We start from the raw sequence: 13,566 nt of genomic DNA on the forward strand, positions 1-13,566 counted from the left end.
CGAGGCATTTTTCTGCCTGGGAACCACCCAGGGTCCCCCCTCCCCACCTGGGGCAGCAGTACCTGTACTACCATGGCTCTCTGTGGCGCGGGGGTGCAGGGGCTGGAGCTGCTGCCGGATCTCATCCTGGAGTGTGGCGTGGGCTCGTGCCCCAGCGCCGCTGACCACTGCAGGGATGGCTGCAGAGCGTCACACTTCTGCACCTGGTCCTCGGCCTGAGCAGGAGAAAAGCAACAGCACATTACACACTGAGCCCCAGGCTTTGCATGCTAAATGTTGTCCCACAGCAGCACAGAGTGGACCACCTCTAATGGACCTGCTCTTCAAGCAGGACAGCCCTGGCAGAATACAAGCCACTACTGCCTCTCCATTTGCAACCCTTCCTTTTCCATCAAGTTTCCAAACTACAGAAAGAAGAGCTTGATTTTCCATCTGCTGTATTCTAGGTCATCTCTTTTGCTGCAAGGTGGGAATTTAGCTGGGAGGAATCATCTGTCTGCATTTACTTATCTTTGACAACATACAGCCTGTTTTGCTGTGCATTTATTACCCCCTTCTACAGCACTGACATTACTGCATGTTGCTTTCTACTTTAAAACACTTTTAAGTCTCTCTCTTTTGATATGTTACTTGCACTATGGAAAACACTGAGGAACATGATATAGAAGGAATAAGTTTCTGGAGGCCATTGCTCATTACAAGAATCTTTATTATGTGGTTTTGACCCCACTACTCTTTTCAGTTTCATTCAACATGACTCATTCCCATTCTCTAGTGTAAATCTTTAGCATATCCTCTGATTCAGCAGCCTAGAAACAGCTCTACACAGTAAATTACAGATTAATGTCACAAGAATAGCCAGTTATCTGTGTCTGGGTGGGCATTCTTAATAATATCTCTCACTATATGTTTGTGCCTGTGTCAGAAAGGTAAGCATATTCTTAACACAGCCAAGAAACTGCTGAGGACACGGAAAATGATCCCACTTAAGTCTCACAGACTGCCATTGGGGAAAAAACTGACCACCCCCCCCCCCCCCCCCCCCCAATTCCTTATTAAAACAAGCAACCACAGCCAAACACCACGAAATTTTAGCCCCAGCAAACTCAATCATTCTATACCCTTGAGGTCACACTTTCATTACTTGCAACTCCTAATAATGAAAGGCAAATTCTACCATAAGCAAGAAAGAAGATGTAAAAGCTAGATTTGATAATTACCCACCAGCTCCATGCCCACAGGGAGTTTCATGCAATGCATCATGATCCAGATGTAAACTGACACAGGTGACACTTTGAGCTCCAGAACTGACATCAGCCTGTGCAGTGTAAAGCCTGAGCTTGGAGTATTTGCCTCTTAGCTCATTCACTTTGGTGCTGGTGGGACCTGATACACCACACCATAAGCTCACATCTGGGCACAGATGTGCAGGGGAAAGCTACTACTGGTGACAGGCTAATTGCAACAGCAAAGCCAAGGAATTCCCAGGAAATGGTTCTGTGGCTCTGATCCATCAAATCTTATCCTGAGACACAAAAACCAAGAAAAGGTTTCGCAGCCTGATGTTGGCGCACAGAAATCTGTGCTTGGGAGGCACAATCTGTGCTTGTGTCTGGGTCAGTTTTGTGAACCCTAGCATCAGGTAAATACCTCTGTTAAATGTCAGGTGGTATTACCTTAATTCATTCCTCTTTGGAAGAAAAAGGAATGACACGTAGTTTACCAGAAGAACCTTGTTTCCCCACTCACCAGTCAAACCCTTCTCTGAACGCAAGTAGAAGTGACAGAGCAATTTTTTCTTTCCCTTATCCTCTGAATATTAATGGAAAACAAAGATTTACTGTAGCATAAGTGTGTAGTAAGACACAGGTCATGCTCCAGATTTAGGTTTAAAGATCAGTCTGCTCTCTGCTTCAGCATTACCACAGCATCATGAACTGCAAAGCAGCAAAAGGCTATGCTGGCCAAGACAGTACCTCTTTGCTTGTGCTTGATGGAGGATGTACTGCTGCATTTGAAGGCTCCTTCTTCTTCTGCTTGTGGTCATGTTGGAGGGACAGCAGCTGTGTCTGATCTTTGGGGAGAGTTCGATGCACCTTCCTGTTGTGCTGTACATCTTCCATCTTCTGAAAGCAGAGGGGGATGAACCTCAGAGAGAACAATGCCTTGGAGGACAACCAAGTTGTCCCCTGGAAACAGTAGCATTTCAAAGAACAGAGCGAGCACAATTCCAGCAGGACTGACAGAAGAGCCAGAACCCCAGCAATAGGAAGAAAAAAGTGACAGCAAATACTCTGTTCGGCATTTTACACAGCATGTCAGAAAATTTTATGTCCTCTATTTACTTTTCCTAAAACTGGAGGACTTCAATCAAACACTCCATGCTTCTGATTACAAATCAATTTGCAGCTGAAACATAAGAAAAACATTGTGGCCAATGTACCAAACTTGATAATGAGACTACCCCAAAAAAATAACCTCTGCTCCACTGTTTTTGTGAACAATAAATGGTTCTGGAAACAACCCTAATACAAAATGAAAACTGAAGATTTAAGCTTAGTTTTTTTGATGTTGGAAATTTTCAGGGAAAAAGACTTTTAAATCAGACTGAAGACCATTTCAGCACAGAGAAACAGCAGGGACAGAAGTGGGAGAGGCAGTATCCCTGCTGTAGGTAAGGAGCATGACTCAGTAACATGTAAGTTAACTCAAAAAAAGGCTCAATCTGAGAACAAGAGGCAGTAAATGCATGAATGAAGCCCCTCTTAGGTCCATGACTCTGAGGGAACACCCTCAGGGAACTGAGAAAGACATCAGATACAGGAACAGATAGCTGCAAACTGCTGTTAGTAAACACACTCTTCATACCTGCTTCTTTTCTAATTTCCTCTGTCCATCTACTATGAAGTGTTCATCTTCCACAGCCCTTTTGTCTTCTTTACCCCTTTCCTCTTTCCTCTGATCGACCTTTGCCTCTGGCCACCTCTGCTCACACTCCTGCTGCCTTCGTAGCTCCTGCTCTCGCCTCTGGTGCTGGAAGAGAGCCAGGGAACAACTGCTTATTTTACTTTACTTTTGTACCCACCAATTACTTATGCCATTGTCCATTAATCACAAGGCCCATTTCCCACTCTGCAGTCACTAATGGGGGACACCCCACACACCACAGAGCAGAAGCTGCAACCACCGTAACTGCCAAACTTGAAGTGAAACCCCTGCCCTTTTGGCAGCCCAGGGCAGATTTGTCATTCACTTACGCAGGCATGCAAGATCTCCCTGACAGCTGGCAGCTAATCTAATGACAAATGTCTTCCTGTCATTTCAAGAAGGAAGGGTTTTTCCAGAGCGCCCGTTTTGCTGGAGCAGCACTATGCTTCAAAAACATCAGCTCCAGAGTTAACTCAATGCTTGAGTCTTGTCAGATACTCATGAGAAGTGACATTCTGGCTATCTTTGTTTTGTGTTGGGCCCCTCACTGCAATGAAGACATTGAGGTGCTGGAGTAGGTCCAGAGAAGGGCAATGGAACTGCTGAAGGATCTGAAGCACAAGTCTGATGAGGAGTGGCTGAGGGAGATGGGGGTGTTTAGCCTGGAAGAGGCTCAGGGGGAACCTTGTAACTCTCTACAACTGCCTGAAAGGAGGTGATAGCCAGGTGGAAGTCAGTCTCTTCTCCCAGGCGACAAATAATTTGTGCCAGCAGAGGTTTATATTGCATATTAGGAAAAATTTCTTTACTGAAAGGGTGATCAAGCACTGGAACAGACTGCACAGGAAAGTGGTGAAATCACCATTCCTGCAAGTGTTCAAAAAACACATGGATATGGCACTTAGGAAGATGGTTCAGTGGTGAACGCATCGGTGCTGGGGTAGGGTTGGACTGCATGACCCTAAAGGTCTTTTCCAACCTATGATTCTATGACTTAGCACTGCATGCAACACCACGTGTCAGGCAGCTGGAAAGGCAGCATCTTTGTTTTAACATCTTAAACAGAAGCAGGGCCAGGACTCTGGACCAGAATGACTGACTCCAATTTGGGAAATGCAGATGAGAAAGAACTGAGGATCTCTCATCTCATCTGCCTAGGCTTCCACACCAAAACTATCTCAGGTAAAATGCCCTTCCTCTTTGTTCCCAAAGCTCAGGGCAGGCTGTCAGCAGGAAAAAAAGAGAGGCCCTTTAAAATTATTATGTTCAAGAGTGACACAGTTCTCCCAAGGTGGAAGACTACGAGTGAGGTTGTACTGACAATTTAACACAGCCTTCTTGCCTTTCAAAGCCTACTTTCTACAAGCACATGGAATAACAATACAAGCCAGTCCCTACATCCTCCAGCCTCCTCCTCTGCTCTTTCTGCTGCTCAATCCTCTTCTGCCGCTCTGTCAGCAGCTGCTTCTTGTACTTCTCCTGGTCCTTCAGCTGCTGCTGTTGGCGATGAGGGTCAGAACGGTTTTTGTTCTCCTGCTGCAGCCTCAGAAATTCACGACGGAGAGTTGACTCCCCTGGGAGATTAACTATGGAGCTGAAACAAAGAGGAGGTTTCTACATGACTAAACATAACATTAAAGACAGAATACAAGGTGCACTGGGAATTGCTTGTTGACCTGTGTTAGGAAATTAAGATTTATCTCCAGCATGTTGACTCTGCATCTGCACTTGCTGTGCTACCAACCAGCCCAAAGCTGATTATTGGGTCCTCCATCTGAGAGTTTCCTCCCTATTGCAGGGGAACTAAGAAGGAGCTTATTACAGACATTTTATACTCAGCAGTTATGTTTGACAGCTACAAAACAGTTAAAGCTACCAAAGGGGACACAGGAGATTAGGGATTCAGAGCAACTTAAGAAAGCTGTTCTGGCTGAGGAGAGCAGCCTCCAATGAGAACAGCTTGGGCAGGCAAATTTTCTATTCCAGTAATAAAATTAACCTTGGTTCTCCTTCATCTTCATTCAGTTCATCATCTTCCTCCTCACTTCCACTGTAATCATAGTCCGTTTCTTCTAAAAAAAGAGAATAAACAAACCCCAGAGGAGGATACTGTTATTTAAGGTATGATGTTGAACTTTGTTTCTGAGCACTCAACCTGAACTACAGGCTCAGCAGGAATTGGAATTTAGAAGACACAGATTGTACTAGGAGGCTGAGGGGAGGCAAAATAGCCACGTACATAATTCAAAATCTAGTTCAGATAATGTTTCAGGGCAGCCCCTTTACACACACACACACACACACACACACACACACACACACATTTTCTCTTGACTGACTGTGTTGGTTTTGCAAAACTAAAGTAATTCCATCATTTGAAACAAATTAGGCTAAACCTACAGAGAAACCCAACCCCTGCAGAACCACCAGCAGCAGGGTTCTTCAGAAAGACATTTAGACAGGACATAAAAGCCTCTCACTGCCCAGCTCTGCTGCTCATACCTGTTGTATGGCTACACTGAGGCCCTCAGTAAATCCACATTTCCTTTTGTATCCAAGTAAATAATTAAATAAATAACCCCCCTCCACTAATGCTAGTTTTGGCTCAAAGGTTCAGAAGAAGCTGACCCACAGTTTTGAAGTTCTCTTTGAGATTAACTTGAAGGCAGTTTTTAGGGGATAATTTCAAACTGGTCCTACTCTACATTGCTGGCTAAATTGCACGCTAAACTGGGGCTTCCTTTTTTCTGAAGTTACTATTTTGAAGTGTATAGTCTGGCAATTTCAGGGGAGTCTTGATTAAAATAGCACTTTTCAGGTCAAAATATATCTATCTATCAAGAAGTGATTGTTATCATTGCACTTTTCCCCTGCTCCCAAGGGCATTTGTGAGAAAGTCTAACTCACTATCTTTCCATCCCAGCGTGCTTTGAGATTCATAGCTGAAAGTGGTGGTAGAATTTTAACCACTACTGGAGTCAGTAAATCTACATTGCAATAGCAATTTCATTTTAGGCAAAAATATTCCTGTTGTCAAATCACTACTTAAGAGTTTGTAAGACAAATTCTACAGCGCTTTCCAGGTTTGCCCTCACAGTCACTGACCTTCACAGTGCTTCTGCCAGTATAAAATATATAGAGGAGGAGGAAAGGAGAGAAAGGGAAAATTGTTGGTCAACAGGCTACGTGTCTCACTCCCCTTTGCACAGCCATGGCATTTACAGAGGCATTTACACAAGTATCATCCCCACTCCAGCAATACTTCACTGCTCTGAAGAGTAAGGCTGGCTTTTGTATCAAACTCAGACTCTCTCCTTTTCTTCATCCACTCTGTGAAGTGGATGATTCATTACATCCATTTGTGTTTTGCTGGAGACTGGAGGTCTTCTCTAGGTCTCGTTCATGGACTCTACTGCAAAACACTTAAAAGGTCCTGCTGCCCTCAAAGAATTCATGAGTTAAAATGTTATGGAGACACAACAAGTAAATTAAATGCATCTGGGACAGAAATATGAACTTAGAGACCAGAAAACGGTTGTGGAGCACTACTTAGATGCTCAAGAAAGTGGAGACCTAGACTTGGACTCCTCGCTTCTGCTAGCACTGGGGCTGCTCTCAGTGACTCAGAGTCAGTCAGGCTTCAAAGACTTTAGCGCTTAAACACCATTAAGGACCCAGGCTTCCACAAACAGATCCTCAAAATGCCCCCACCTCTATCAAAGACAACACTGTCTCAATTTTCCTGGTTCTAGTATTTCTGTTGCATCTGCCTTATGCCAAAATCCAAAGAGGACTTGCTCTCTGAAGTGCTTTTTATTTTGGTTTTGTCACATTACCCTTCTCTCCCTTTTTCTTCCTGGTCCTGTCCAGGTGATCTTTCAGCATGATGCGCACTTGCCGTTCATTCTGCATGTCTCGGATGAAAGAATGCTTAAGCAAGGTTTCAGTGGATGGACGATGCAAATAATGTTTTACAAGGCAGCTTTCAACAAAGTTTAGGAATTTCTTTGACCTGAAAAAGACAGAACAGGCAAAGGTTTTTTTTATACACGTCATTTAAAAGACAATTATCTGTACAGCACAGTGACTGCCATTAGCCCTACATTGTCCATGCAGTCCTCTGACAAAGCACTGATCCCAAGCACTCCAACCAAGCCTTCCTTGCCTATCCTGAAACTTCAGCCACAAACACCGAAATTAAACAACTGCTGCAGTTTAGGCAGAGTTCAAAAGAAAGGTGCTGCTTCCCAAAGGTAAACTACATCTGCCCTCTGGCTTAAGCCAGCACTAGAAATAGCCGAGGAATCACCTCATAGATCACTGTGGGATTTACCAAAATCACTGTCTCTGGACAAGTGAGCTCAAAATCCTCCTACGCTCAATACAGCAAAAATAAAGGGTTTTTACACATCTCTTTACCATTTCCTGGATTTCAGCTTTGGGGGAGGGTTCCGTGGGATGAGGAAGAGAGCTCTCATAGGGTGCATGTCACACAGGGCTGCAAAAGAAACCACAAATTACTGAGGGGTGCATGTCCTCCCTGTGTCACTCCCACAGCCTGACCACACTGGCCCCGATGGGGCAGGAGCCTGGGTCTCCCAACGAAGAGGAGTAGTGTCCCACAAACATCCCCACCTCCAACAGCACAGCAGGCACCCCAGAATCACATCAGTAGTCAATGAAACTCACACCAGAGCCAAGAAATCAAGTCTCTGAGTAGACAGAAACTTCCAGGCAAAACAGATTCGAAAGAAAAGCTGCAAGGCAGGAACAAGTAAAACTTCCTTCATATTTTTTATCTATAAAGCTTCAGAAGGACATAAAAAAAGGCTCACCTTTCTCATTCACCAAAGCATGTTTTGACACAAACAGAAGTTAAAGCTGAGACTGAAATACTTATCTAGTCATTATGTCTGGCTTATGGTTCAGAAAAATGATAAGCTCCATTTTAACCAAGCTCTTCGCTACATTGTTCATGGCATATGAGAAAATGAAGGATGAAGAAAACCTGATGCAAAGTGAAGAGCTCATAACCTGCATCACTGGCACAGAGCAGAATGACTGAGCACACATTTCATCTGTTCTGTGGTTCGGGAGTGTGAGCACTATTATTAGGCAATTCTACTCCTGCATTCAGATGCTGGTTTCTCTCCAGCCCAATGTACTTCTCTTTAATGTTACTGTTGTGGAAAGTTGAAGCTATGAAAAACCCTGTGGAAAGTAAATGCTGTCACATCTCATCTCTTCCAGCATTTTGTATGAAATTATGAGTGTGCTCCGTCTGCCATGGGGAAACATCAGGGGTCAGAGATCTTCCTCCACCAAACAGAGCTACCGAATGGCAACTGATAGGAACTATATGGAGGTGATTTCTTACGATATGCAGGTGTTCAGCAGTGACTCTCTTAAAAGGAATGGACTTACAGCATTACAAAACTAGCACAAGAGAGTAGACTGTGCTCTGGTAAAGCCTTCCCTGCCTTCTATTAATTTCTCTATCTGAATCCACTTGCTGTAATTTCTCACATCTAGGTTCTGGGTTTGACTTTTTCCTTTGTATTTTCAATGGTACATGACATGGTGGAGATGGGGCACCGAAGAAGTCTAGTTTCTAGCTCTAGGTCCCAGACACTGCTGTACTACAGCAAACAAAATACAGTGCAACAGAATATAATCCATAGCATTTCCCTGTCAAAACTAGGGAAAACATCAAATGCAAGAGGCATGAGGAATTGGCATGCAAAGCTCCAATGTCTTTCCCAAAGAAAATTCCCTATGGACTCATGTGTCAGAACCAAGCTCCAGTTAGGCTGAAGCACAGGGTCTGAAAACGCTCCTGAACTCCAGCTGGCTTCTGCTAAAACCCAAGTCTGATGGGAGAACAGCCAAGGGTGTTTTTTAAAGGCAGAGCCTACGTGCTCCCAGGCTCAGGCCAGGCCATGATTTATTTCATCTCCTGTGCTCTCAGCAGTGACCCATTAGCCCAAACATCACATCTGCTCTGCAGGAGCTGCGGCAAAGCACCCAGTCCTCCACAGAAACCACAACCCATGAGGACTTTGCATCCACAGCCCTCTGCCTGATGGCTGCCAGAGGCTCCCTGAAGAGCCAGGGGAACACCTGACAGCCAAGGGCAGGCTGTAAAACTATGGCAATCTGCCATCAAGTTGAGAATGTGCTCATGGACCAAAGCCATTACATGTGAGCAAACACAGTATTAATCACAAAACCTGCACAGAGTAAAAATATAACCTTTGAGTCTACCTTCTCCAACTGCCATAATTGTTTTTAGTGACCTAAACCCAAAGCCACTCCTGTCAACGTTTTCTGCCAACACGTCAATCACTTCTGCTCAGCTGAACCCACAGGCAGTGGTCAACAAAGTGATGCTAACAAGAGCTTTAAAATAAAAAATTTTGTTTCCCTAGGAAACGGAGGCAAGGAATCAAAATATAGACTGACAGGGACTAAAAGGAAGAGAAAAGCAAGAGTCCAAAGGAGAAAAAGTCGTAGACTATTTTTAAAGATACAGAAAGAACCAGAATTTAGTATACCTGTGTGTTTGCCAAGCGTGAGTTATTTTAACACAGAACATCTTGTAAAGCAAAGCCATCCCCACCTTTATACCAAAGCACTTACGAGGAGCTCCTTCAGCCATTTCAATAGCAGTGATTCCCAGAGACCACAGGTCACTCTGCAGGAAAAGAAACAATGCACGTTGCAGCTTGCAGCATTCAAGCTTGTTTGTTTGTTTTCTTCTGAGCTTTGGGGGTTTTTTTTGTTTGGTTGCTGTTTTGTTTTTTTGTTTTTTTTTAGTTTCCCTAGATCTCTCCTGGATCATGTTGTTTTAGTTGCAGTGACACATATTCCTCTCTCTTTCAATCCTTACTGAGCTTTTAGGAAATGTGTTAATAGCCAGAAGCTTCCCATTTCCCATGGAAATCTGAACAGCTGATTCATCATTTTAATCAGCCAGCCCCAAAGTGCAGACTTTCTGCATTCAAAAAAACAAGAGCCAGAATATAGCAGGCACCATTTAAATATATGTCTTAAATCTGTTTTCATGAGGCAGTGAGACACAGCAGTGCCTCACACTCCTCCTTCGGGCCAAAAAAATTCTTGGTCTTAATGCTTATTTCAGAGCAGTCGTTGCTGAGTTTCTACTTTGGTGAAACAGGAATTATAGTCAGGACTTGGGGTCTGAGTTTTTCTGTCTACAAAATCTCCAGTCACACATTTTTGGGCACATGAAAGGAGAGCACCCCATGCAGTCAGATTTATGCTGCAGAATATGTTCTGTCCAGTTAACATATAAAGTTCCCTTTATCAGCTGATCTGGATATCAGGGGCCAGGTTTTGTCATGGAAGGTAAATCATAAACACCACCAGTGACTGTAAAAACTTCACAGGTTTCCACTTGATTAATCATGTGCATTATTTCACTATTTTCTTGTGTCTAAATGTAGCCAAATGAGAGGCACGTGACCAAACCAACTTGCAGAGCTTCTCCAAAACTATCTTAAAAAAGAGTGACAGAAAACAAACCTACAAAGATCAAAAGGAATAAACCATTACATAAACAGCAGCTCATACCTAGCCCAGCTCTCTAACTAAACCTGAGTTTATCAACAGAGCCTTCTCAGTCCAGCTGCTCTGAACTCTTCACACAAGCTGAAAGCGAGTTCACATCACAGCTTGTGAAGGGATTTGGCAACAAAACCAATGGGAATTTCATAGATTCATGATCCACACTTGTTATTAAGTAAATGACCAAAAATTTAAAGTGTCTTCTAGGGGTAGTACTGCAGGCTTTGAGGACAAGGACAGAAACATCCAGGCTGTGAATTTTGGAGGTCCAAAGCACAAGAGGCAGACACGTGAAAGGAAGATAACAATGTTTGTAAAGCTCAGTGTGTATACATACATGTTTATATGCATATATTTTTGGGGGTTGGGATTTTCTTTGTTGGTTTTGTTTGTTTGTTTAAAGAACAACAGGTTACAGAGTGGCTTCCTGCCATGTAACTCATCCTATCAGCTATAAATCTCTGTGGAAAAGACTGACCCTGTGCTACCTTCTGAGTCATTGCACTGTTTGCATAAGTGCTTCCAAAACCCTCCACTGATCAGTTTTAAACTACCATCTGTAGAATCCATTTGAAAACTGACAAACTGTCATTATTGCTGAGGGAAAAAAACCCTCAAGAATTAGGAGCACACATTCTTTATGACTGTACCTTCTGATAAGTAGACATTCTGAGAGGGAAATGGACAGGTGACAGGGAATGAAGACAAGAAAATAATTTCTTGAGGTTTCAGCAGAAGATTGGTATAGCATGAAGAATAAAATCCAAGAAGATTCTTTGGCTGTGACTGAGACATACACTGACCTCACTCTGCCAGAGCAGCACAGAAGGTCTCAGTAAGGGTAAATCACAGCCTTTGAATCACCAGGAAAATGGAAGCAGTAACAGCTTCTTCTCGTAAATATTTCTGAAGCCACAATTGGAATGAGAGGTGCAAAGTGACAACGAAGAGAGCACCTCAACTAAAAGAATGACTGCAGGGTCTCCCAAAAGATGTCTGATCAGAAATCCATCCCTGGGAAACATCCTGCATGGTAAGTGCAGGCAAAGAACAACACTGCTGGAAAGAGGCCAAAGGACAAAGAATTACCTTTGTGAGTCTCTTTGTAACAGCATCAACATATTAGAAGGACAAGGATGAAAACCAGAAAAAGTGCTTCATAGCTGTTCTTGGGCTCCCCAGTACAAGGAAGTCATGGACACATTGAAGGGGGTGCAACAAAGGCGTTTAAGAGGTTGGAGCTGGGAGGGTCTGGGCTGACCAATAAGACCAATTCAGCCTGCAGAAGGGAAGGCCAAGAGAGATCCCATACATGTGTACAAATTCCTACTAGGAGAGAAGTAAAGACAACCGAGCCAAACTTCTGAGGGTGCCCAGTGACAGGACAAGAGGCACTTCTGAGGGTGCCCAGTGACAGGACAAGAGGCACTTCTGAGGGTGCCCAGTGACAGGACTGAGATACAGGAATTTTGTGCCTTCACATCTCAGCCATGTTGACAATCACCAGAAACCACTGTGGTATGGGAAACCTCTTGTAGTCACATGCTCATAAGTAAGTGAAGTTATATTAATTATTGCCAGCTAACTCAGGATTCACAGCTGAGTACAGAGCTCTATCAGAGAGTGCAGCAACTTGCCATGTCAGTATTACACCAGCTCAAGTATTCCTTCGGAATTTCTCTTCCTTTCTTTTCTATAAACACCTGCAACCTTCATACATAAGTACTTTTTTACGGCAGAGAAGATCGTGAAAAGGTATTTCGCATATTGACAATTCACAAAAGATAATTAGTTATGAAACTTCACTCTTAAAAAGAGCCTTCACCCACATATTACCAATACTTCTACTTGTGCAGTTCTAGTATTATTATGGTTTAAAAGGAAGTTTGAACTTTTCAAATTAGCTGAATTTCAGCTAATTTGCTCCCTTTTGCAGAGTTGAACACTCACCCTATAATCATATGTAGAGTCTGGGTTCTCCTCACAAGCAATGACCTCGGGTGCCATCCAATAAGGCGTGCCAATAAATGTGTTTCTTCTCCCAATAGTCCTGTCCAGCTGAGCACTTACACCAAAATCCACTGAAAAGCCAAGCAGAGATAAAGAAATTAGTAGAGATTTTTATCTACATGGCAGAGCATGTGCTTGGTTACTTTCATACTGTTTAGAATACCAAATCACTGGGCTACAACGCACAATGCATCAAATCTGAATTCCTCCAGCATATCTTGTCCAATAGTTGAAATATAACTGCCTTTTTTTTTCTTCCTTCTTTTTGATCAAATAAAGGATCAAATAAACAGCATGCTAAATCTGCCAGGCAGATTACAGCAACATGAATTGCTCCAGGAAGACATTACAGAATAATTTATGCTTAATTTAAACACTATATTGAGTAGGACTAGTGTGTAAAAATAAAAAGTAGTATCTACAGACAAGACAAATTTGGATGTGTCTAATATGGCCACTTGTAAAAGCTGCAAAGAACCATCATATCACTTCATTTTGAGGTGTCTGGAATAACTCCTTCTCTACATTCATCCAGTATCTCAGATGGACTTTTTTTACTACCTTATTCTGATCTTAGACTCATTATAATGAGAGAATCTTGTGATGCTCTTTGAGATGAAAAGGGTGTTACTTTCATCAGGACTGTCCAGCAAAATGGTTTTGTTCAAATATGAAAAGGGTCCATACAACAAGTAATTATGTGATTGTATTTCTCTTTGAACAACCCTCTGAGATACATTAATTGGATGCACTGGGCATAGCACTGGAGTGTTACTCACACAGGAGGCAAAGCAGCAGGGAAAGGAAAGGACTGAGACAGCCCTATGGATACCATCAAGAAGCAGATTTTCTCATTTATGCTGCCTCATTGCAGATCATCTGCAAACTCCAATCACATATGTATAATTTATAATTTAATGTGTTTGCTTAGCAAACCTTCTCCAAGAATAAAGTGGACCTGATGTTTGGGATCTGTGATTCTGATGGGAAGTGTGCACTCTTGCACTGAAGTGGAATGGAATTGGATTGAGGACCTCTTAG

General features: G+C 43.0%; 1 protein-coding gene across 3 annotated transcripts in view; it reads right to left on the reverse strand.

The window, feature by feature from the left end:
* The window catches only part of NRK (Nik related kinase), a 92,184-nt gene that overhangs the window by 38,497 nt on the left and 40,121 nt on the right, over positions 1-13,566 (reverse strand). For 2 of the 3 annotated variants that reach the window (XM_071569636.1, XM_071569633.1), the window contains exons 7-15: positions 12,466-12,596; positions 9,568-9,622; positions 7,348-7,426; positions 6,765-6,940; positions 4,928-5,000; positions 4,327-4,522; positions 2,869-3,033; positions 1,977-2,126; positions 63-215 (exon numbers count right to left, since the gene is read on the reverse strand). In XM_071569636.1, the coding sequence (XP_071425737.1) occupies positions 63-215; positions 1,977-2,126; positions 2,869-3,033; positions 4,327-4,522; positions 4,928-5,000; positions 6,765-6,940; positions 7,348-7,426; positions 9,568-9,622; positions 12,466-12,596 (1,178 nt within the window). The remainder of the gene's footprint in view (positions 1-62; positions 216-1,976; positions 2,127-2,868; positions 3,034-4,326; positions 4,523-4,927; positions 5,001-6,764; positions 6,941-7,347; positions 7,427-9,567; positions 9,623-12,465; positions 12,597-13,566) is intronic. The other variant, XM_071569635.1, reaches the window with a different exon arrangement.

The sequence above is a fragment of the Pithys albifrons genome, chromosome 14, assembly GCF_047495875.1.
Source record: "Pithys albifrons albifrons isolate INPA30051 chromosome 14, PitAlb_v1, whole genome shotgun sequence".
NCBI lineage: Eukaryota > Metazoa > Chordata > Aves > Passeriformes > Thamnophilidae > Pithys > Pithys albifrons.